Raw genomic sequence first — 26,119 nt, forward strand, 5'->3', positions numbered from 1 at the left:
TCACTATGGCCTCGTCAGCATTCAGGGAGATATGGGAAGCTGTTTAGAAAGGTGGTTGGACCTGCTTTATCAAAATTTTAAAAATGACCGCGAAGTTCACTTTGAGATAGTAATAGCCTGGTGAGTAAAGGGTCAAAAGCCTGCGCTTGGGCATGTGGGGCAGCGCTATGCTATTTCGTTTTTTTTATGTACGTTCTGCAGGGACGGGATCCAGGAGTTCGTCACACGAAGCTCATCGCCAGTGTACTACATGCTTGTTCAGCGTTTTCTTCATGGCCACCAAATTGAGTTCACCGGCCATTCCGAACTTCCGGGGCGAGGAGGAGCTGTTAAATACGGGCCACCAACTAGCATCATTCAAGTTCCCCGACCGCAGCCAATCGCCGTCGCATTAAAATTATGGCGCGCAGGGGCGGGTCGACCACGTTAGCGGACCAAACAGGTTGGCGATCCTACCCTCGTGTGCCGCGCATGAATGAATCTGTCCCCGGCGTGACGCTTCCCCAAATACATCTGGAAGCAGGCACGGTTCGAGGTCGTTGACCCCCGTCACAGGAATAGCTACCTGGCTACTCTGGAATATTGTTCGAGAATCAGCCGTCCCTTCCAGCTGAGCGCCTACCAGGCGAGGAGGAAGCGCCGGACGAAAGCAGCCATCGAAGAATAACGCCTTTTTGAGTGTCCCCATAGGCTGAACATGACGCCGCTTGCCCGGGACCGGCTATTGGATGAAAATAACGACACCTTCACGGGCCAGACGATTGGAGGAAAATGACGACACCTGGACGGACTCGACGATTGGCTGAAAATTACGTGACCCGGACGGACTGAAGGGGATATGAGCAAGAGAAAGATCAAGAACAGGATCGTTCTTCTTGCCACGGGCCGCAGCGTCCGATTCACTGTCGGCTGTCGATGACTTAATTACTATTATTTGCTTCGTTCTAATCCTGTAGATAATGTAAACAAACCTTCAGTTCTCTAAGTCCTCCTCAACGTCGGCCAACTTCCGCACTCAACGGTAAGATCCAATAGTGCCGTTTCACTTTGTTAAGTCAACTTCTGGAGCGAAATATTTACTTATATTGGACGACAAAAACAATCAGCAAGCTTATTGCACAAAACAAATATGATTAAAGACAAACTTCATGGGCTTACTCACAATCACTTTTAAAAGGTCCCTAAATTCCTAAATGTAAGAAATATTTATGTCTTAGGATAATGAACTGCGGAATAAATAGTTGACTCTCATGACTCTCAACATTGGGTGCCTCGTGCGCGACGGAAAACAGCGAACTTCCTGCCCACTTTCCTCCGTTTCGCGCGGGCGAGATTGATCCGCGATCGTCGGCTCAGCCTCGCACGCCTTCACTCGCACACACAACATACGGCGCGAAGCGACGATTTCATCGCACTTGGACTTTATATGAAAGCTCACGGCGACAGTGATGACGACGGATACGTTTACGGCAGAAATGCGCTAGGACTGCCCATATAATTGCTATCGCAATAAAAGTATTCCTGCGTCAATTTATTAGCGCAGGCTTTGAGAAGAGCTATCATCGGGATGCTTGGCCAATCGCAGTTCGTTTGGTTAAATTATGAACGGTCTCTCCATATACAAACTAAGGTTGTGTGAGGTGAGTGCGTAATGAAAATTCCTCACTGTTTAGGTGCTAAATGACGCGAAAGATAAGATAGGCGCTGTTGTGGGGCATGTCAATAGAATGGTCTTCGAAGACGCGCAGTGCATGTCACCGCGAAATCAGTGTAAAGCTTTGTCATGTTCAATTGTGTCGCGGGCATTTCTTAAGCGATGTTCGTCCAATAACCTTGGTAGATGTAATGGACGACGGTGCCGTTCTCGACGACAGAGATAAATAAGTCAGCACTCGCCCTTTCCCTTTATTTGGCGACTGCTTTTCGAAGTGCCGATGAATAAAGTCTAGCGGGCCTCCACTTTTTTGCATTGTTGCTCATTTTATTGCGATAGCAATTGTAGGGACATTCTAGGTGAATTTGGGCCGTCGTCGTCGCCGTGAGGTTCCGTATAAAGTCCAAGGGCAATAACTGCGTCGCTGCGTGCCCTACGCTGTATGTGCGAGTGAAAGCGTGCGAGGGGAACCGACGATCACGGCTCAATCTCGCCCCGGCGAAAGGGAGGAAAGCGGGCAGGAAGTGTGGAGTTATTCGCCGCGCGCGAGGCACCCACCGTTGCAAGGCACCGGGGGGGGGGGGGGGGGGGGAGGGGTTGCGGAGTTCAGCGCCGGCTGCAACTGCGTATGTGACGGCTGCGCGTGGTTGGCGGCCGTATCTTGAGAGCGATCTGCGTTGGGGGCACAGTCTAGGTGGGTCGGCGGCTCGTAGCATGGTGCGTGCTGTGTGTTCTCGGCGCTCAGTTTGCGTTGAAGCGATAGACGACAGAACGAAGTTCACTTCGCTCGCTGATGTTGCTGCGTTTCCTTGCGCCAGCGTTTTGACAGCGAGTGTCCGCGGTCATCGAGTGTGATGTGTTCATGCTTGCTATGCGCGCTAACACTATACTTGTTAATTGAGTTAACAAGCAAATGTTTGCAAGTTTATACGGCTGATAAATGTACTATCCTTACTTTGTATGGCTCCCTGCTATTCTGCTATCGCAATCGATGCTTCGCCATTGTGGTGAAACTGTGACTTCTTTATAAATCATTCCTGTTGGTATAGTAATTTATATAGTAAGCGTTCTTTCTTCTTTTTCTAAGAGACCAAAAATGCCACTCTCGATATTAGTGGTCGCGTTGTTTACGTGCAATTACTCTTTATTTTAGTACACAACATTACCTAGCTCATTTACACAAGGCGCCGCAAGCTAGGAAAACATCCTCAACAACTCAACAACAAAAGGTGTGGCCTGCCGCGTGCATCGAAAACGGTGTGATCCGCCGCGGCGCCACACGCCGGGGTCTGATGAAAACTGAAGACGACGAAGAGGAGAGAACGCGTGAGAAAAAGGCTCGCGCTAGCGCCATTTTTGAGCAGTCGGTTCAATAAACCGCTACCGGCGGACGCGCAGTCGCTTCGTTCCTTACATTTATGGTGCCGTGAAACCCGGGAGACGACTGGCGTCCTGCACCGACGATGGATCGACTGCGACGCAGCAGAGGCGTACTTCGAGCCGCTGCTACAAGGCTCATCTCGTCCGCTACCGAAGCGCTACAAGCCGAGCATCCTTCGCCATCCGACCTGCAAGTTATTCTGGATGACCTGCAGGACAAGGACTCGGCACTAGCAGCGCTCAACGAGATGATTGCCGACCTCATGGACGATGGTGACGAGTATGAGGCGGAAGCCACCGTCGCTCTGGAGTACCACGACAAGATCCGCAACACCATGAGCCGGGTCCGCTTCATTCTGAATTCTGCTGCAAGAGCCGGAGACAGCGCCACACAGAGCGTTCTGAGCGACACCGCCACCCAAGGCGTCTCCACTCAAGCAAGTTCCCGAGCACCGTTACACCGAGTTGCCCTACCGAAACTACAGGTACCCGTTTTCTCCGGTGAACTTCGCGAGTGGCAGGGCTTCTGGGAACATTTCGAGGCCACGATCCATAACAACCGCGAGCTGTCCGACATCGAGAAATTTTCGTACTTAAGATCATACTTAACCGGAACAGCGAAGCGTGCAATCGAAGGTGTGCGTCTGGCGGAAACGAACTACGCTGTAGCAGTGAAATTGCTCCAAGAGAGGTTCGGCCGTCATACCGCCCTCGTTGACGACCACATCGACTGTTTACTTGCCATTGCGCCCATTGATCGCTCTTCTCAAGTATCGCAGCTGCGGGAACTCTACGAAGAGGTGCACTTTCGTACAAGCTGCCTCGACAGCCTCGGCGTTCCAGCGTCAGAATACGCGGTCATCCTTCATCGCGTTCTTATGCGATCGCTTCCCGAAGATATCGCTATTCTCTACCGTCAACGCATGAAGGAGACTGAGCCCGATGACGGGGCTACTCCGAGGTCGCGGCAAGAGGAGGTGAGAAAGGTCATGAAGTTCCTGCAGGTGCAAGTCGAGAGCAGAGAAGAGAGCCACGCCTCCCGTTCAAGGTGCCTACCGAAAACTACCTCCGCGGGACAAGGGCGGTGCCGACCTTGTCTACCACCGCCGGTACCGTCAGCATTAGCCTTGGCCGCAGGATCAGCATCGAACGAGCATCCCTGCTGTGTACTGTGTGATGACCGTGACCACACCATAAAGGACTGCCACGCCACTTTGTCAGCCCACGAGATCAGACGCCGGCTTGCTGGAAAGAACTGTTGTTTTAAATGTGGCAGAGAGGGCCATGTAGCACGAATGTGCCGCAACGCCGCGTGGATCAAGTGCAAGTTATGCTCGAAACGTCACCTTTCCGTACTTTGCGCCATATGGAACCAAGATCGCAACTACCCGTCTCCGGAGAGCAGGGATCCACTTGTCCACCATGATCCAACGAAAAGTGTCAAGCCGCCAGTGACAAGTGCTCCAGCTAGTAGTGATATGTCTGCACCTGTCTTGATGCAAACGGCCACAGTTTGGGCGTCCGGAAAACACAATTCCGTGTTAGTTCGACTACTGCTTGACACCGGCAGCCAGAGAACCTTTATTCGACGCGACCTGTCCAAAAGGCTCGACCTGCCTTCCCTCGGGACAGAAGACCTCTCTCTCTGGACGTTTGGCACTTCTAAGTGTTCCCGCCCTTACAGCTGTCGAAGTGTCAAGCTCGAACTTCATAGTCGGTTCGACTCACGTAGCGTCACCGTAGATGCGTTGGAGGTACCGGAAGTCTGCACCGTGAAGACTCCAGCCATCGGACCAGATCTCCTCGCACAGTTGCGTGAACGCAAGATGTTTGTCGCAGATGATAATCGACTGGGCGATCGGCCGATACCGACAATCAGTGTCCTTATAGGATCAGATTGCTATTGGCGCATAGTGACCGGAAGAATAGAACGTCTACGCAGCGATCTATGCGCGGTTGAGACGGTCTTCGGTTGGCTAGTGCAAGGCGTCTACCCAGTAAGGCCCGCCAATGCCTTGCCTAATTGGAACTGCAGCGCATCTGCCCTATTCCTTGCGTGTGAGCGGAATGGGCAAGCCGAACCTGACATTGCTGACCCGACGGAGATGTGGCGACTCGATGCAATAGGGATAACCGACCCTCAGGATACCGCTGGAGTTTGTGACCAAACGGCAATGACTCAGTTCACACAGTACGTGCACAAGGAAGCTGGACGTTACGTGGTTCCTCTGATGATAAGGCACCAGGGAAGACTGACTAGCACCAATCGAAGTGTCGCCGAAAACCGGCTCAGACGCCAGCTTCAGCGCTTCGACGGACAACAGGAGCTACTCCAGGAGTATGACCGCACCATCAGTGAGTACTTCAAAGAAGGTCACGCCGAACGTGTCGACACCTCTCGAGAACCCGAAGCGACGGTTTACTACCTTCCGCACCATGCAGTCATCCGTCGGGAAGCTATCACTACGAAGATACGCGTAGTGTTTGACGCCTCTTCCCATGAACGGGGCGAGTCATCGCTCAACGATATCTTGGACAAAGGGGTGAAACTTGGTGCCGAGCTCTTGCAACTGCTTGTACAGTTCAGGATGAACCCAATTATCCTGACAGCGGACATCCGGAAGGCTTTCCTTCAAATTTCAATCCGACCTGAAGACCGCGACGCTCTCCGCTTTCTATGGGTTGACCGACTGCCCGGCGACGAGGGGAAAATACCTTCCATCGTCGAATGGCGAATGACTCGTGTGCCCTTCGGAGCGTCGTCTAGCCCTTTCCTTCTATCTGCTACTTTGCAGCATCACTTCGAAATGTGGAAAAGGGCTCAGCCAATAATAGCTACACGCCTAAAGACATCATTCTACGTGGACGACCTCGTCATAGGAGCTTCCACTGAAGAAGAGGCCCTCGAAATCTACCGTGCTGCATTAGCCATCTTAGCAGATGCAAGTATGGAGTTGAGAAAGTGGTGCTCCAACTCCAGCGTTCTTTGCCATCAATTCCTGAAGGACAACACTTCTCTCGACACCATTGGAGAAGCCAAAGCAACAACAAAGCTGCTTGGCTTAGTATGGGACCGCGAAGCTGACGATATCGTGCTTACCACCAAAGCCGTTTCCGAGTATGTCGCTGCGCACTCAGCCACGAAACGCACCATTCTGCAGTCATTCGCAAGAATCTATGATCCTTTAGGTCTTATGGCTCCGTTCATCATTCGAGCGAAATTATTGTTCCAGCAGCTGTGGCGTAGGAACTCACCGTGGGATGAGCCATTACCGGAAGACGTCGAGAAACAGTGGGAAGGCTGGACATCCGAACTACCAACGCTCTCCTCGCTGCGAATTCCACGCTGCGTCATCTGTCACAATCCGCGACAGATTTCACCGTTTGAACTTCACCTGTTCTGCGATGCAAGCCCACTGGCATACGGCGTAGCCGTCTACATGCGCTACGAGATCAGAGGAGGAACAGTTAAGGTTCAGCTGCTCATGAGCAAGTGCAGGGTCGCACCGCTGAAGACTACCTCGCTGCCACGCCTAGAGCTGCTTGCGTGCCTGTTGGCTGCCAGGCTTTGGAACTACCTCCGAGGAATTCCAGAGACATCCAGCTGTCAGGGCGTGTTTTGGAGCGACTCATCGATAGCCCTACACTGGATTGCTGCTGACGCGAGACGTTGGGAGACTTTCGTGAGAAACCGTGTTCTCGAAATCCAACGCTTGACTTCGGGGTATTCTTGGAGGCACTGTGCAGGCACCGACAACCCAGCAGATTTGCTCACGCGTGGAGTAGCAGCCCAGTTATTGACGCGCAAGTTTTGCTGGTGGACCGGTCCTACGTGGTTGTCACAGCCCCATTTGCAATGGCCTGCGAATATTTGTTCTGCTCCTTCACCGGAGGCCCTTTCTAGCGAGACCAGTGAAGAGATATCCGCTTGCCCCACCGCAGTAGTGGTACTCTCGTCGCCCCCACACGAGCCATTGCTTGAGGTTGCAAGCTTTGGACGCCTCTCCCGATTACTGCGAGTAACGGCTTGGATCATGCGGTTTCGTCGGAACGCTTCGCAGAACATGCCATCTTGTACCGGACCACTTACGGCGTCAGAGTTGCACCAGGCGGAGATGTATTGGTTGAGGCATGTCCAACACTCCGCATTCGCAATCGAAGTCAAGGCCTTGGAGGAAGAACAACGAGTTCCCAACACCTCCAGTGTGCTGACGCTACAGCCGTTTCTCGACCGTGACAGACTACTTCGTGTAGGAGGCCGACTGCAGCAGCTTAACGACCGAGAGGAATTGAAGCATCCGATCTTGCTTCCTTCAGATCACCGGTTCACCGACCTCTTGGTTGATGCAACACACGTAAGGCTCCTACATGGAGGAGTTCAGCTCACCCTCCTGGACCTTCGGGAACGCTTTTGGATCCTCAAGGGGCGTCGCACAGTGAAGCGCGTTCTGAAAGCGTGCTTAGCATGCCGCCGACGGCGCCTACTTCCCGAAGCTGCCCCTGTAGCACCCTTGCCAAGGGAAAGAATTAGTGAAGCAACACCGTTTGAAGTGGTGGGAATTGACTTCTGCGGGCCACTCTATTGTCGTGCTGAATTACCATCCACTGTAAAAGTGTACATCGTTGTTTTTTCTTGTGCTGTGACGAGGGCAGTACACCTGGAGCTCACCACAGATATGACAGCGCAAGCATTTTTGCTAGCCTTCAGACGCTTTGCAGCACGACGTGGAATTCCTGCTATCGTGCACTCTGACAACGCGAAAACATTCCGCTGCAGCGCCAAGCATTTGTGCTCCCCTGTCAAAGACAACGTTCAAGACTATGCCAGCTCTCACCGAATCCAATGGCGCTTTATTGCTGAATGTGCGCCGTGGTGGGGAGGCTTCTGGGAGCGTGTAATCCGCACAATTAAGGATGCACTGAAGCGTTGCCTGGGACGGAGCAGCTTGAGCTACAACGAGCTACTCACCGTGCTTGCTGAAGTTGAGGCGGCAGTTAACTGCCGTCCGCTCACCTACTTGGAGGATGACGTCACATCCGCAGAAGTTTTGACGCCCTCACACTTCTTAGTCGGCAAGCGTCTCGTCACTTTGCCAACAGAACAAGAAAACCCCGCTCTTATTGCTGACGCGCCTGACCTTCGACGACGAGCTCGGCATCGGGAACAGCTGCTTCGCAGGCTTTGGAAGCAGTGGAAGAAGGAATACCTTCTTTTCCTGCGCTCTGCTCACCACAGCAAGCCTGTGCCGTCATCGAACTTAAAGCCCGACGATCTTGTCGTCGTCGAGGACATAAACACTCCGCCTATGGCATGGAAGATGGGCCGCGTCGTTAAGGCGTTTCAAGGAAGAGACGGTATTGCGCGGTCCTTCCTGATACTACTATCGAACGGCCAGCAAGTGCGACGTCCCATACAGCGGCTTTACCTCCTGGAGGCGCACACGTGCAGCGCGGCCGCGGGAGTGTGATGAAAACTGAAGACGACGAAGAGGAGAGAACGCGTGAGAAAAAGGCTCGCGCTAGCGCCATTTTTGAGCAGTCGGTTCAATAAACCGCTACCGGCGGACGCGCAGTCGCTTCGTTCCTTACAGGGTCTGTTGTCTGGCATCGGCATAGCAAATGCGTCAGGAACGCGTTTGGAACGCCGTCGCGCGTGCAAGCCGAAGCGTTTCATCCCCCTCAGTTAGCGCCGTTCGGCACAGCCAAGCGGCCGACAATGCAACTACGGCCGTCACGTTCGCTCCCGTAGCAGCGCGCCCGACGCGGCAGGCCGCACCTTTTTTTATTGCGATAGCAATTATATGGACACTTCAACCGGATTTCTGCCGTCGCCGTCGCCGTGAGGTTCCCTATAGATAAAATCGTCGCCGCGCGCCGTATGCCCGAGCGGAAGCGTGCGGGGACGCGCGCTATCACGGAAGCGAACGCACTCAATCTCCCACGCGCAAGCAAGGAAGCAGGAAGCCAGCGCCGGGGGGAGCGGGGAGGGGGGGGGGCGCACTTCTACTCTGCCAACAACCGCGCTCGTCGCTCGCTCGCACCGTCGCTTATTTCCACACGGCTCTGACCTTTATGCGCCGTGCATTCGCCGCTCAGTTTCCGTTGAAGCGATAGACCGCACGTACCTTCGCCCGTTGCTGCGGCGTATGCGCTTGCTGCCAGCGTTTTGACAGTCGTTGTCTGCAGTCATTCAGTGTGATCTATTCATGTTTGTTTGTGCGCGCTCACACCACGCTTGTTCAATCAGTTAGTAATAGTCGGGCCACATTTTACAACGCACACTACACATGCAATGCTGCCCGGGTCGGCAGTACAGCGCTACAGTTGTGTCCCTTCGCACGCGCTGCCCACGGGAAGCGCTTCTCATCAACACCATCGTTTCACACGCGCCTTCTCGTGGTCATCGAGTCTCTCTTCATGTCGGTCGACCTACGCCGCAGCACACCTGCTTACTTAATCAGCTCATGTTTACTACAATTCATATTGCTACCAAAGCCACTCAGCTTAGTTCGTATGACATTGCTGTGTTGCTATCGCATTTGTTTTCGCCCTTAGGGCGAAACTGTGACATTTTTTTATTTGCTACGGTGACAAACGCACCACATTTCTTACTAAAGCTCGTAAGTCTCGCCCTTCGACAAGTTGTCTTGGCCTTTCCCGCGCATCATCCCTGTCTGCGCATGCGTCGAATGAGGCAAATGAAAGGCAAAGTGCTGACTCTCGTGGTAAGCCAATCTACTTTAACGATCATCTGACCCCTGAAAATAAGGTTCTGTTTGGGAAAGCGCTTGCCTTGAAAAGGCAACATAAATGGTCATTCCTCTGGACTGACAATGGCACTATCAAAGCGCGGAAAACGCAGGAAGCGCGGGTTTATCGCATTTTGTGCGATAAAGACCTTAAGGTGTTCAAAGATGCCTAGATCATGTCATTTGTACAAGCTACTTCAACAAATTCATCATGGCGCACATGTCACGGCATGATGCTAACATGATCACATCTTATGCTGCAGGTTTTTCTGCAATTCATGCGAACGCCCGCAGTTTGCGTAAAAATTATAGCGAGATTTCGGCCTTTCTTGGCTCTTTTGACTGTCCATTCTCAATTATTGGTCTATCGGAAACGTGGCTTTCGGCTGAAGACCTTTACGGTCTATCAGGTTACTTATGCGAGTATTGCCATCGTGATGGTGATCCATATGGAGGCTCGGCCATCAACGTGTTAAATGGCTTATCATACACGCGACGTCATGACTTAAATAGACAACCCCAAGTGTGAATCCGTTTGGGTAGAATTTTATACACTTGCAATAACTAACAGCCATCACAAAGCCGTATGTGGTTCCATTTATCGTTCTCCTTCATCTGATTGTTCCAGCTTTCTCACTGAACTTTCAGTCATACTGCATCAACTGTCTAGCGAAAACAAAAATGTTTTAATCTTTGGTGATATCAACATAAACTTATTAGAAGATTCTCACACTGTGATAAGAGACTACCTCACCTGCATCTATAGTTATGGCTACCACTGCCTCATAACTGACCCTACTCGCTATACAAACAGTGGTTCACACTCTTTAATTGACCCCATTATAGCTAATTTCACCGTACCCGCTCAAGTTGGTGTTATTGAAAATAATATTACGGACCATTACCCTATATTTCTGTTCACTGTGAAATCCATTTCCCCATGAAATAAAATGCACTTCAGAAACTACTTTGATAACAATAAATACGCTAAAATTATTGAAGATGCAGACTGGTTGCCGGTTCTTGAAGCTGTAGATCCTGAAGTTGCGTTAACCAAACTTACCCACATTATTAATACTGCCGTAAAATCATGCACTACCGCCCTGTCCTCTCAGCGACGTTATCATGCTCCCTTTTGCCCGTGGCTATCAAATTCTGTTACGTTGTTTGAGAAAAAAGGACAACCTCTACAAAAAAAAAAAAAACGCGCCAGCCTTTCAACGTGCGCCTTAAAGCACGATATAAGCATTATTCTAACACTTTATCCACACTTCTTAAAAATGCAAAGCGCAGCTATTATGAAGATCAAATTCAACAATGCGGTAATAATACTAAAAGAAAATGGCAGTTGGTAAATGAATTCTTAATAATTCTCATTCACATGACCCGATTACATCACTATCTATAAATGATGCGATCATAACATTACCGAATGAGATAGCTAATGCATTCAGCGATTACTTTTCGGCAAGTACTACCCTCCCTGACAGTCCTGATTTTTCTCCTTCCTTCGCCCGTCAAGCACAATCTTTTTTTCTTCAACCCACTAACACTGAAGAAATTGAATCCGTCATTTTAGGTTTAAAATCAACTGGCCCTGGTCTGGACAACATATCCGCAAAACACATTAAATTAATTCGTTCTACAATTTCACCCATTTTAAGCCACATATTTAACCTTATTTTCAGTTCTGGGGCTTTCCCTGACCAGTTCAAGGTTGCGAAGGTCATACGTGTCTGGAAGAAAGGTGTGAAATCTTCATGTGAAAGTTATCGCCCGATTTCTGTTCTTCCCTGTCTTGACAAGGTTCTAGAAAAATTGATTGAAACAAGACTACACAAGTACTACACGAAATTTAACATATTAGCTTCTTCTCAGTTTGGTTTCCGCTCAGGGTTGTCTACTGACGCTGCCATCGCATGTTTCACGGATAATATTAAATCGTACATTTCATGGTGACATTTCAACTTCTGTATTTATAGATTTTTCTAGGGCTTTTGATTCTATCGATCATAACATTCTTTTTTTGAAACTTGAGTGTTATGGTATTGTTGGGCCAGCGCTATCACTGCTAAAAAGCTTTTCATCTAATAGACGGCAGCTTGTTGTTGTTGACCATTGTTTTTCTAAGCCCTCATGTATTGTTAAAGGTGCTCCCCAAGGATCTATTTTAGGACCTATTTTGTTCTTAACATACATTAATGACTTGCCTTATTGCCTTTCCAGCTCCAAGTGTATTTTATATGCAGACGACACCACCATCCTTGCTCACAGCCCTGACCTTAATGTCTTAATTTCCAAGTTACAAGCAGATTTAAATTCTCTTACGCAGTGGTGTGCAGCAAGCCGGCTCTCAATGAACCCTTCTAAATCTTCTTTTATGCTTTTTCACTCACCAAACAGAAACGTTATGTCTCCGTGTCTTTTCATCAACAACCATGGCTCTAATCCAATCATGTTACTTTTCTCGGAGTCATTGTTGACACTCATCTTCGGTTTCATAAACATATTTCTTCAGTCTGCATTAGAATATCTTTTGGCATACGCGCCCTCCTTAAAACCAGATTCTTCTTCCGCCTCCATGTCCTCACAACACTATATTACGCCTTTATACAGAGTCATCTAAGCCACTGTATCTCATCATGGGGTCACACATACTCCGTTCACCTCTCCCCATTGATTTAACTCCAGAAACAAGCACTTCGCATTATTAATTTCGCTTCACGGTGTTCACCTTCCTTTCCCATTTTTGTTCATCTTAATATTTTGCCTTTGTCTAGCCTTTATTTTTATAATATAGGCATTATATTCACTAAAATTTATAACCATGACCTCACTTTAGACATTTTTTCACAACATGTGCTCTCTAATCCTAATTCTACTCGCTTCGCTACTCATCGTAACTCCGTACTAATCCGTACTAATTATGGTAGATCCACTTTGCTTTTTTCTTCAGTAACATTTTGGAATAGTTTACCTACACATATGAAATCTGTTACTTGTTTGCAAATGTTTAAGTAAAACCTAAAAGAATTTCAGTTTTTAAACTATAAATAATCCCATCTACCAGTGAACGTTATTGATACTTACAGGTATTTTTTCTTTTTAATATTTATGCTCTCTCGTTTGCTTGCTTTTTTACTTTGTAGTTTTCCTTGTTATACTTGCACAGGAGGTCCCGCCAACGGTGATTAAAACCTTGGGACCTCCTTCTGTATATGCACAACTATGTAACCTTTTAAGTATGTAATAAACTTGAATTGAATTGAATTGAAAAAAACAAATATGTGACGCGACAAACCCGCTTCACACCATAACGGGTTTACTTGAAGAAAAGAAGAGACTGTGTTCACATCACTTCTTTTTCATGTTCATTTCATTCTGTGCGAACCAAAACGAGCGCGTGCTTGTTGGTATCCGTTAATCGTGCTCTTGTGCAATCGTCTGTGTCGGTGTATGTCCTTAAATGTCCTAATGAGGGCAGTTACTACGGCACCATTTCCAAACTTCCTGTTTCAGTTTTCTCTGACTAGTCCGAAATACTGCCGCCGCGGATACCTCGACTGGTGGTTGGCCTCAGTCGTGAGCGGGGCAAGTGCGACGGCTCCACAGCTTGAGCCGCAGGCAGAGCAGTCTTGGCCGCTGGCTGGGCAGGCACCGGCTGGCTCCCCGCAGCCCTTGGAACAGCAGCCACAGATCGCACAGCACCTGCGTCACATATCTCGAGTGATCAGCCCCAGGCGGCGCATCCGCATCTCACCACTCTAGTGAGGGCACCCTTAAGAAGTATGGTAACAGATTCATTTCTCCGACCTGTGAACTTAGAAACTCATAAACTCGCTTGGAAATGGCGGTGAGAAAATGCGGTGGAATATTCCTCGTATTTTTATAGCTCGCCCTTGAGACACTTCGTTTCAGGGATACATACGCACTCGTTTAATGAAGATTAAACTGCCCGAAATGCCAGAGGAGTGGAAGGTTGCTTGCGGAGTTTGGGTTGGTTGCTCACTGTCCTATAAGGTGCAATTGGACTTGCTCGATACTCACATAGCTCATAAAGCATCGATTTGCCATACAAAGCGTTCTTGCTGACCGAACAATTGTTACAGCACAAGCATCGCAGAAATTCGAGATCAGTCAGCAAGAATAGAATGTCAGCAAGAATAGAATGTCGGAGCCACTTCAGCTCGCTCCTACCATTCTCTGCAGCGACTCGATGTCCTCTGTATCTATGGCTCGCCCAATGATGAAAGCACTCAGTGCTTTCACTAAAGTCTCAGTGCACGCATCATATGCTCGCTGAAAACTTTAAGCAAACTGTTCCCATAGAGATATCTCATCGACGGACTGGGACAGCCAACAAAGCACTATGCCTGCACATCAAAGGGCCTCTTTTCTCGACCTCATGGTACAAGGGCCTTCAATATGAGAAGCCAGGCACCAGACATGCAATCCATGAGGATGTTAAAGACATCCTAAACTACATGGCGTCTCTGGTTGATGAAAGCGGTTTGGGCGCTATCCCGATAGAAGCAGCCTCAATCGAAATCCTGTTCAACGCACCGCCGCTAGTCAGTGACCCGTCAGCTCAATTTGAGGCCTGCTTCTCAGAGCGCCAGCTGTGACATACGTGGACGCACTGAAATGTTGGAAGGACCACGATTCTGAATTCCCTCTTGTGGCACAACTTGCGAAAAAACACCTGTGCATGCCAACATCATCCGCAAGCTCGGAGTGCGCATTTTCGACTGCAGGAAATAAAATCTGTTAAAAGAAACTGCCTTTTACGGAAAAATGAAAGCTCCACTATGTTTTTGTACCAAAATCAGGCCTACATCGACATCTAAAAATGCAGAAAATGAAGTTTTCTATATTTCTCACGATGCCTTGCTGTTTACCAGCGTCTTCCTCAGATTTATTGGTCTGTGGAATGCAGAAAGCTGTTGAACCGGCTTAGATGGTTTACATGTCTTCATTAATCGAGTGTTTGTGTACACTGCGGGACCCAAATCGCGCAAATTTTCTGTTAATCTTAGGAGTGAAAACGGTAGTGTGAAAATTCCTAGGATTTTACTCAAACCAGGAATTTAAGAGCATTGCACTAGTTTTTTAATGCCCGAAATGAGCATATTCCCCAGCGTTAATAATTTATATTGCAACCTAATTATGGGAGAACTTCTGAAAAGCTGTGGTAGCTTTTTCGTGCTGTTTCATTTTGTTGAGTCAACTTGAGGAACGAAATATTCACTTATATTGGGAAGACAAAAACAATAAGCGTGTTTTCTCGCGAAACAAGTATGGTTAAGTACAGACTGTTACTTCATGAGCTTATGCACAATCCCTTTTATAAGTAAGCTTTAAATTCTTATATGTATGCAATCTTTTTGTTTAGCATAATGAACTGCCGACTAAATAGTTATGCCTAGCCTCTCACTATCCACTTTTTCGTGCTTCACACATACACATCGATTTTTGCAGGATTAAGACCAGCAGAAGTCTTTTTCAGCAACAATGGGGACGAATTACAACATATTGCTGAGGAGCTTAACCGAGAAAGTGTATGAGTGGGGGTGAAGATTAATATGCAGAAGACAAAGATAATGTTGAATAGCCTGGTAAGGGAACAAGAATTCAGGATCACCAGTACGCCTCTAGAGTATGTAAAGCAATATGTTTATCTAGGTCAATTGCTCACAGGGGACCCTTATCATGAGAAGCAAACTTACAGAATAAAATTAGGTTGGAGTACATACGGCAGGCATTGCTAAATCCTGACTGGGAGCTTACCACTTTCGTTGAAAAGAAAAGTCTTCAATCATTGGCATCCTACCGGTAGTAACATAGGGGGCAGAAACTTGGAGGTTAACAAAGAAGCTCGAGAACAAGTTAAGAACTGCACAAAGACTGATGGAACGAGAAATGTTAGGCATAACGTTGAGAGACAGGAAGAGAGCGCTGTGGATCAGGGAACAAACGGGGATAGCCAATATTCTAGTTGACATTAAGCGGAAGAAATGGAGCTGGGCAGGCCATGTAATGCGTACGATAGATAACCGGTGGACCATAAGAGTTACAGAATGGATACTAAGAGAAGGGAAGTGCAGTAGAGGATGGCAGAAAACTAGGTGGGGTGATGAAGTTAGGAAATTTGCAGGAATCAGCTAACGCAAGAAAGGGGTAATTGGAGATCGCAGGAAGAGGCCTTCGTCCTGCAGCGGACATCCATATAGGTGGATGCTGCTGCTGCTGTTTTTGATTTATTAAGACAAGCACCATCTGTAAAGAAAAATTGGGTAACCAAAGGAAAGGTGCAGCCTGAGAGGCTCTTTGCCTTCGGGTGTGTTGACACTGTTAACGCCGTAGATGACACATATGGTCCTAAAATTTAGTCACATTAAACTCGCCTGAAAGATTTTGCGCGCGTTACTCAACAGTGAACTATTACAACGTGCCACTGCTGCCGTAACAATTATCAAAGATCTGCACGGTGTCGCTAGAGCCGTTCACTGATGAAACTCAAGCCAACTTATGGACTAAATCGTTCACTGGAACCATTCGCGAAAATCTTTCAAGTTTTTTAAATGCGAAGCATTTCTTCTTTGACGGTATCTATCTATCTATCTATCTATCTATCTATCTATCTATATCTATCTATCTATATCTATCTATCTATCTATCTATATCTATCTATCTATATCTATCTATATCTATCTATATCTATCTATATCTATATCTATCTATATCTATCTATATCTATCTATCTATCTATCTAGCCGCCTACGTCTTTGTGCTCTCATTGTTGTTTCCTTAACATGGTATGTACTATAATTGGCACACTATGACAAGACTATATGACGAACGCAAATGATGTCATGACAAATGTCATGACATGCGTGTCATGTAGGCCATGAAACAGCCACCGACGTCTTGGTGCTCTCATGGTCGTTTCGTTAACTTGGTAGGTACCAACATTGGCATAGTATGACAGGAGTGTATGACGAACATAAGTGATAGGTTATGACATAAATGTCATGACATGCGTGTCATGTAGATCATGACAATGACCTAGCTCACTTAGTAGCTAAGGCTACTAAGTGAAGGAGACACCAAAGGATACTGGTAGAAGTCATTGTCATGAGCATAACTCAGCAAAAATGGCAATGACACAGCGACAAACACTAAAGAATGATGGTAGAAGTCATAGACATGACCATGACTGAGCAAAAATTACAACGACTCAGCGAGAAAGATTAACACTCAAAAACCACTGAAATTAGTATGGATGTGGGTTCTAAGTGAAGGAAGCACTAAAGGATGCTGGTAGAAGTCATAGTCATGAACATGACTAGGGCTTTCGCCTTAAGATCTCTTAGGTGCAGCTAAAGGCACTCCTTTGAACTCATGACATGAATGTCATGACATGCGTGTCATCTAGGTCATGAGAAAGCCGCCTACGTCTTGGTGATCTCATGGTCGCTTCGTTAACATGGTAGGCTCCCTGCACACTGCTTCGTATAATATCCATTCCCACAGAGCGGGGGATCTGCGGCTTTTTATTTCCAAAGTGTTGTTCAGACTATGCCTACAGGCTTCTTGGGAAAGTTTGCATATTTTTACCCTACATAATTTAAAGGTCGTCTAAAGACGTAGAGTTATTTGCTGAAAAAAGAAGGTAGTATCCCTTTCTGGTTACGAACGGCCGCATAAAGCATAAAACAGACCATAAATGAAGAATCCATGGCTATACTACTAGTCTTCCAATAAACAGCGTATCTTATATGATATGAATTATTGCGCTATGAATAAGATGGTGGATACATGAGATATAAAACCTAATATTCGAGCTAAAATATAGAGTTGAAATATCCAAACATCGGGACAAATGGTTATTTATCAAGAACAGCAGGTTGTGTGAGTTGGTGGTTTACCGTGTTACTTAAAAACTGTGCTACCGACACAGGACACAGAAGAGTGGACACACACGGCGCTGTGGTTATTTAAGCCGAATATTCATATTATTCGTTTTTTGTAAATCCGGATAGCCGAATTTAAAGACCCAATTTACTTCCCGGTTTGAAGGATATTGCCGCAGAGATCTCTCCACTCGAAGTATCCTTCCAGGCGTCTCATTGCACACTGGGGACTTCCAATCATACCCAGAACCTCCACCAGAAATGTAGCACTCGTCAGTGAAGCACACTAAACAAACTGGTTTATTGTGGGCGAACTTGTGCCCGGAAACTTAAGACTAAACCACATACACACAATTGGCAAGCAGAGTTAACAGGATCACGTTCCACAGTCAGCCACGTCCGAAGACGCGTGTGTGCATGCACGACAGCCACGCGCTATCTCGCCATGCGCGAGGTGTTGCTGGCGCTCTTATAACGGCATTGCAATGAGACGCCTGGAAGGATACTTCGCGTGGAGAGATCTCTGCGGCAATATTCGCTGGCACTATAGTCAGAACTAAGGAACACCCAGTTGTGAAACACGTGGCAATACAGTCACCCACTTGAACAGTAGCACGAAGAGCTACACAGCGAACATAAGTGGGTTCCTCAGAAAGTTTCTTGGTTGAAGGAAAATCCATCACTGTCCATCGAGAGAGCCCCGGACCAACGGTTTAAAGGACGCGGTCGCAATATCGGCAAAAATCACTTTACGGTGCAATGATTCATGTAAGAATCACAATCCCTCGAAAGATACCGAGAAGATAAAATGGAAACTTATAAGAGAAATCGCAATTCCTGCTACTCTAATGACGTTATATAATATATAAACGCGGTGCCATAAACCACTGGTATTTCCCTGAAAATGTTTCCATATGTTGTTGCATATGCGACTAGGCTTCTATCCTGCCTGCCACCTACAGTTAGCGTGCAAACAGCCTTCAAATAAATGACGCACCTAATATTCTGAATGTGCGAATGTAAGATATTTCAAGCTGCTTAGCAACGGGATGCTAATATATACACATTCCATAAGGGAAGAGTCCGATACGATACTAAGAACTGAACTGGAATTTTAGTTATTTTCGCGTTAACACTCAAATATGCGACACCAAAAACCAGCTTCAGACCATAATATGTATGTTTACTTAAAAAAAGAAAAGCCTGTGTGCGCATCACTTTTTCAAGTTTCTTCCTTTCAGTGAAAACCATAATGAACGTTGGTATTCGTTAATCGAGCCCTTGTGCACCCGTCTGTGTCGGTGTTTGTCCTTACATGTCCGAACGAGCGCAGTTACAACGGCACCAAAATCCTGCAGCTGCAGATACCTCGACTAGCGGGTGGCCTCAGTCGTGAGCGCGGCAACTGCGACGGCTGCAACGCTGGACCCGCAGGCCGTCCAGTCTTGGCCTCTGGCTGGGCAGGCACCGGCTGGCTGTCTGCAGCCCTCGGCACAGCAGCCACTGACCGCCTGGCACCTGCGTCGCATGTCTCGAGGGATCAACAGGCGGCGGATCCGCATTTCACCATCCCAGTGATGGATCTCTCCACATTAGTGGTAACACATGCATGCCGCCAAGCTGTCAACTTGGAAATTTGTGAACTCGTAGGGAAAACAGCAAACACAGTTTTCACGAAAATATCTTCTTGGACTGCAATCTGGCAAATGAAGGTAAATGAACAGAAAACGGTGGCTATGACTAACACGAAAACGAATCCCTTTAGGGTAGGAATACTCTATCAATGGTCAAAAACTCTAATTCGTTTATAACTATACATAACTAGGCGTACTCAACGCAGATTCTAAGTACAATGAGCATGCTGCCTACATTCAAAAGAGAGTCATACAGAAATTAGGATTCCTAAGAAGGTCTTTGCGTAGAGCCACCCCGAAATTGTAGTTAATTGCGTACAAAACCTTCATCCGTCCAATCCTCGTGAACTCATCGGTGGTATATGGGATTCCCACAGCTAAGTAAATATTAAAAACTTGAACTCATTCAAAGAAAAGCAATACAATTTGTTTATAATTGCTACAGTTCCTTTACATCACCAAGTGTACTTCTAAATAACGCTGACTTATCAATTCATACACTGCAGAGAAGACGACTGCACGATCAATTAAAATATATGTATTTACTTTACCATGATCAGCTGCGCATAAATAAGAGCGCGTACATAGAATAATTTCATCACCGCTCAACGCAATCTGAGCATCCAAATAAACTCGGAGAGTATTCCTTTAAAAATTCGTTTTTTCCGCGCACCGTCCCTGATTGGAACGCTCTGTCGGCGGATTTGGTAAACTGTATAACTCTTCAATCGTTCTTGGCAAAACTGCGACAACAAAAATGCACTTGATTTCCCTCTTTCTTTTATTCGTTTTTCTTCAATCATTTAGCCTCACATAACGCATGCGTACTACGTTCCAATTTATGTTTCATTTTATTGTGCTTTTTTGCACGCTTGATTTTTTTATTGGTGTCCATTGCATTATTTCGTATTTAGAAGGCTTTGTATTTGAAAGGTTACTGATCCTACACCAATTAAGCGATGTCTGTCAACGTTCCTATTATGTTCTTTTCGTTCCGTGTGTATACGCCAATGACTTCCGAAATGATAAGTACTAGCGTTTGAAAGTTACAATTGTTCTAAAGCAACAAAACGTTAAGTTCGATGCGCTGGTGTTTGGTGATAAATCAATTTCTTGTAAGATATGCATTTCTGGAGTTGCCTTGCGCAAGTTTTACTGTTGTATTCCATATCTGTTTGTATTTTTTTACGTATGACCCACTCGTGCCTACCGCCTCATGTGAGAGGCCGGCAGTGCTCCTGAAATAAGTAAACGACATTGCGAAGATGCGGTGGAATATCACGCATATTTATACAGCTTGTTCTTGGGACACTTCTTTTTAGGGACACATACGAAATTTAATTATGAATATCAACCTTTACACACAAAGCAAACGCAGCAAAAATGAGAAAGTCGCTATGAAATCAACGAAGAGCGTTCTGCAGATCTTCGCAGCAGCTCACCAACAGCACAGAAATAAACAAGGCCCACGCGGTCTATCGTCAAGCTATTGCTGCTTAACAATTGAGCGCACTTTTGGATAGCATGTGCGTTTGTTTTCAGTATTTCTATTTCATACTTATTTACAGTATGTTTCTTTTTGCTTGCGGCTCGTATTAAGCCACCACCATGCTATTGCACCTAGCGGTTCGGAGGGTTGCTCCTTTTAATGCACTCTTCTGTTTACAGCCAGAGTGCGCGAGCAATGAGCTGCTCAACCTACATACACAAATACAGTGCAATAACTAAGCGGTTCATAACACGCGAATGAAATGAGACATACGCAACTCCATATTGCGCGATAACTTCATTATAGCAGTGGCGAACGGAAAAAAATTGCTTATAGAACCAAATCCTGACATTGGGTCTGCCAGTCACTTTTGTCCTTCGTTTTCACCAGACATGCATGGCATGAATGTTCTTCACTTGCTGTTTTCAGTTTACACTTTCGAAGAGTGAATCCAACGTGAACATAGCAAACACCGTGCTCATTAGTAGTTGCGTGCGTGGAACTTTATTATCAGCTTGGTTAATTAAATAGCATTACTACTACTAGAGCTGCAATTTTTGACACAACGCTATCTTTTTTTCAGACTCAATGATTTGAGGGATTCTTGTGCAATGAGCAATTTTTTTTCGGTAGTTAATTCAAGTTCGAAGCGCATGTCGCCGCATAAAGGGGCTTAGGAAAGGTTTAGATTTCCGAGCAACAGGCCTCTTGCGAATGCCGTCCGTGCGGATATCCAACGGTGCACAAGCCAACGGGTGTGGTTTTCTTGATTCGTGGGCGCACAAAGAAGTTCGCTCTTCATTACTCACTGACGATGGAGGAGTCTGTTTCATTTCTGATTAATGAAAAGCCGCATGGCTTCGATCATGGAACCGCACAACATGAAGGCGCCTCGCAACTACGCTTCAGCACAGATGAACGCGACCGGTACATTTTGCAAGATCAATATGCAATTTGAATCTCCCCTATTCTTGTGTCCTACCACCCCCAGAATACTCCCATTGGGCGGTTTAGAAATCGACTAGCTCAGCTTTTAAAGGTTTATTAAACGGTAATTTCGTAAAACCATAAAACTAGCCATAATTTGCAAACGTTATGGAAATTTATGAAAGTTAGCAGGAATACGTATGGGGCATCAAAAGGAAACGAAATACATTTAGAAATGGCTCGATTGCAGAAGTAAAACAAGTCGAGAAGTGATGCGCGTTACATTCCATCAGGTGCTACCCAACCTGTGTCCACATTATCAAGCCAAACCTAGCTATAACAAACAGCAATATAGTAGCTGTTTTCGAAGCCGGTAATCAATTACGTATTTGCTTATAAATAATGCAGTATACAATGGATATATATAAGCACCGGATCCGATGGCACTTTGTTAGAATGATGTCCGACTGTATTAGCGGGGGCGCCCCATGAAGTGGCCGTACGTCATTTCACTTATTGTCAGTGTTAATGTTCTAATTTGAATTTGCTTGCAGCAAGAAGCCACAAAAGCAAGACTGCGGGTGACCATTAAATAACGCTTTTTGGGACTGCGTGAGGAGGCCAGAGGTATCTCCCTGCCATATTAAAGTACGTTCCTACACTCAACGCTCCACCTCGACTCGAAAAAGTAGACAGCAGCGCCACCCCTCCACCGACTGGTCACTACTGCGCTTCATGATCATCTACGGCAATTCTTGAGAAGTCTAGCATCTCCATCAGTCGAGGAGCGGGGCTGTGCTCAACTTAGGGGGAACGGAGGAAGAGTCAAGAATCGTTTGAGAGTACGTGGGTCTGCTATCAAGTTGTTGCTCGATTCAAGACGTGCCTGCCGTATCCTAAATGTCATGCATGCTATTGGCCCTTTCATAAAGGAAAGGGTCTTGCTCCTTCAGATTGCGCGTATGATGTATGTGAGGTCATGCATTATCGAATGTGAACTATCATCGGTGATTATTATTGAATTTACATCAAGACATCACAAAAAGCTAGAAGACACACTTTACCCCTAGGACTAGATTCGACGGCCAGCAAGTGCGCTTGCTGCTATCGTTGAGGTCTGAGTGTTGCTTGCCTACAATGAAGATTCTTAACTCTCTCTTGGTTTTCAATCTCACGTGACAATAGCATATCGAGAAGCAAATCTCACCAGAGAGGAGAGGTCGTGGTGCCTTTGCAGCAGTCGATAGCCTAGCCGCTGGGCCCCGTGCCGGCCCACTGGTCGCCCCACCCACTGCAGAGGGCAATATAACATGAACATGTGCTAGAGTGTTGCTCTTGTGCACCACATTACGTTGGCTAAAACACTGAATTTCGGCATATCACACAAATTACAATTACTCCTGCCATCCTGCGGATTCTTGAATTATCTATCACCAAATAATTGCATTCGCAACAGAACGCTTCAGTGAGGAAGTTTGTACATCTAGCGTACATTTCATGTCTTAACAGAGTAGGAACAGAGTAGGTGATTCTTTTTTCATTTTCGTTATGGCGGGCTTATATCCCTATTTGCGTGTGTTTCAAATTGTGCTTAATGTTAAGTTTGACATAATCTGATACGCTTAATTACTATTCATTAGGCTTTATATTCCTCAGAAATGTTTTGTTGAGTTCCTTAATTCTTTCCAATGTGCAGACCTTAACACCTTTCACTTCACCTACATGCGCATTGCACTGTGAACCAGAATTCAGTGAAAAAAATTATTGAGATCCCATGGAATTTCGGAATCAATGTTATGCGAAGTTTTTGCAGGCAGCTAACTATCCAGCACTGCTTGGGGTCCTGCAAAGGGTTGCCCAATAGACACACATTTTGTTTATGTCAAGCAGTTCTTGTGCGTGTTTGCACCGCGAATGTGTACGTCAAGACAGCAGCAGGAAGGTAACAGCAACTATGTTTTTAATGCGTAAGCATTCTAGAGCTACTATACTCTCGGAAATCTGTCCTTCTGTCCGACAGCCTATCTGTCTGTAACGCGTGACACGATGCGCTCCATAGCCATACATAGGGTCATAAGGGGGTATTTATGCCTAATATATTAGGTACATATCAGTATGAAGTGTAAGAGGTATTAGGTATATGTATTAAGCCAAAATAAGAATCCTTAAGGCGAATGAAGGGTAAGGAAGCCTAATGGAGAACAATCACGATGAAAATACTTAAGGTAATACTGACTGAGTGCAATTAAGAATATTGAGGCAGAATAAATTATTTAGGTTAAAAGAATTAGCACATTGACGTACATGTGCAATTAAGGTTAAAATATTGAGCCCAATCATCATTTATTAAAAGTTCTGAAGCTTAGTTAGGCCTGATTTCAATTGATTGACTGATTAATACTAATCGCCATTAATTAAAAGTAGTTAGGATGACTTGAGCCTATTCGGATGACTTTGAGTATAATTCCGACTAATTATGTTCACCAATAAAGTAATTGCAATAGGGCAATGCAATAGTTCCAGCACACTGCGTCATCCTAGACAAAGTAAGCTGCGGTGTGCTTAACTTCTCACATGCTGTGGGAGACCTCTTTCCAGCCGCTTAAAACAAAACAAAAATAAACAATCAGAAATCGATCTAGCGTCGCCATCATATGCCCAGGAGCGTTCATATACGTCACAGACGTACATGTGCAAGGTGGGCGACTGGAAAGAATGCTCAAGCACTGTCTGACAAGTCCTGCTAGGGAGTTTCTGTAGTAATCTTTTTGTGCTTTAGCAAGGAAACGTTCGAACCTGTACCGTCGCGACTTTCGCTTATCCCGAAAAAGAGCGTCTCCAAGTGTTATCTGCCGCGAGGAATGAACGGGAAAAACTGGCACACACGCCCTTGTATTAGAAACTAATGATGCGCGATATGACACACGCGAAAGGCAGTGGTAAAATCGTCTATTACTCGCATGTATCGCGAGTAGCACCTACCTACATACCTTGTGGTATCATGTTGCTACATGTTCTGGCATCAGAACCCCAATAAATGAACACCTATGGTCGCGTAACCGCTAAGCCTCAGTCATGCAAGTATCAAAATTATCATGACTCATTTTTCGTAATATAAGTGTATGACGCGGCATGATATGAGTATATGCTTAAGATTTCTTTTTATTACCACCCAGTAAAGCTCGCGTTACCCCGTTCATGTTACTACAGAGATTGCAGAGTGATCAACGCATCGGAGCAAGTGCCTGAAGCCTGGCATTCAATGTCTCGCTGTTAACCGCTTCACTTGCCTAAAATGTGGTGAAATGCTTCTAAATGCGTAATCACTTCTATCCCTACCCAAAAAGGAAGCCCGTTCATCCATCTGTCTGTCACGTGAGGCGAATCGCTACGAAGAGATTAATGTATGACACAACATAACTTCGAAACGAAAAACGTTGGTGGTGGTGAGTTTCGGACCTACGACCGCACGCTCAGAAGCCGACTGTCTTACTCACTAGGCTAAACACCGACACTTGCAGAGGCGAACCATATGAAACTATTGTACCGGCGGTACAAAACAAATGTCAAAGGAGAACAATTTCTATGAAGGCTTTGTTGAAAGATTTAGTGATGGTGGAACGAAAGCCTTCTCTAGGACCACGTGTAGAACTGACTTGGAGCCATGTAGCCACCAGGAAAATTCCGATTTTGCGAAAATTTAATGCCAAACGTACACCCATGATGTGTTTCGGTGGGCGCGGCATGCGCCTTCCATTGGAGCATTCCTTCACCGACCGAAATGCCACCGATCTCGAGGGCTGATGCGCTTCCCGTCACGCAACACAGGTAAACAATCGATGAGTTGATAAGGATGATAAGGATTGATAATGGGTTATATGGGTCTCATCATGGTTCATAATGGTTTGACGCCGATGGACAAGGTGCTAAAGATCGATAAGGGCCTAAAATGGTCGGATAAATTTTGATAAGGTTAATAAGCACTGATAAAGGTTGACAAGAATACGATCAAACCCGATAAGGTTGACAATGACCAATATGAGTTCATAAGAATCAGATCATGTCGAATAAGGTTGACAAGCACAGATAAGGATTGCTAAGGATTGGATCAATTGCGATAAGGTTGATACCAACCGATACGGCTCGATAAGGCTCGGATCATGTCCCATAAGGTTGATGACGACCGACAAGGGTTGATAAGGGTTTATACTGGTTGAATCAAGTTTAATAACATTGATAACGAGACCGGGCTGGGAGATGAGCAAGTAGCTCAAAGCTGACTCATACTTGTACAACTCGCAGAGGAGGTTCTGCGTGAAAGGGGGAGGGGGGGGGGGAGATGTACTCGAAGCACGAAGCCACAATAAAATTGG

General features: G+C 46.3%; 1 protein-coding gene across 1 annotated transcript in view; it reads right to left on the reverse strand.

Moving 5' to 3' along the window:
• LOC119454523 (translation initiation factor IF-2-like) overlaps positions 1 to 26,119 on the reverse strand; it is a 62,659-nt gene that overhangs the window by 13,657 nt on the left and 22,883 nt on the right. Inside the window, exons 4-6 of the mRNA XM_037716428.2 lie at positions 22,954 to 23,037; positions 19,065 to 19,214; positions 13,342 to 13,491 (exon numbers count right to left, since the gene is read on the reverse strand). Coding sequence (XP_037572356.2) covers positions 13,342 to 13,491; positions 19,065 to 19,214; positions 22,954 to 23,037 — 384 coding nt within the window. The remainder of the gene's footprint in view (positions 1 to 13,341; positions 13,492 to 19,064; positions 19,215 to 22,953; positions 23,038 to 26,119) is intronic.

Source organism: Dermacentor silvarum, chromosome 5 (assembly GCF_013339745.2).
Source record: "Dermacentor silvarum isolate Dsil-2018 chromosome 5, BIME_Dsil_1.4, whole genome shotgun sequence".
NCBI lineage: Eukaryota > Metazoa > Arthropoda > Arachnida > Ixodida > Ixodidae > Dermacentor > Dermacentor silvarum.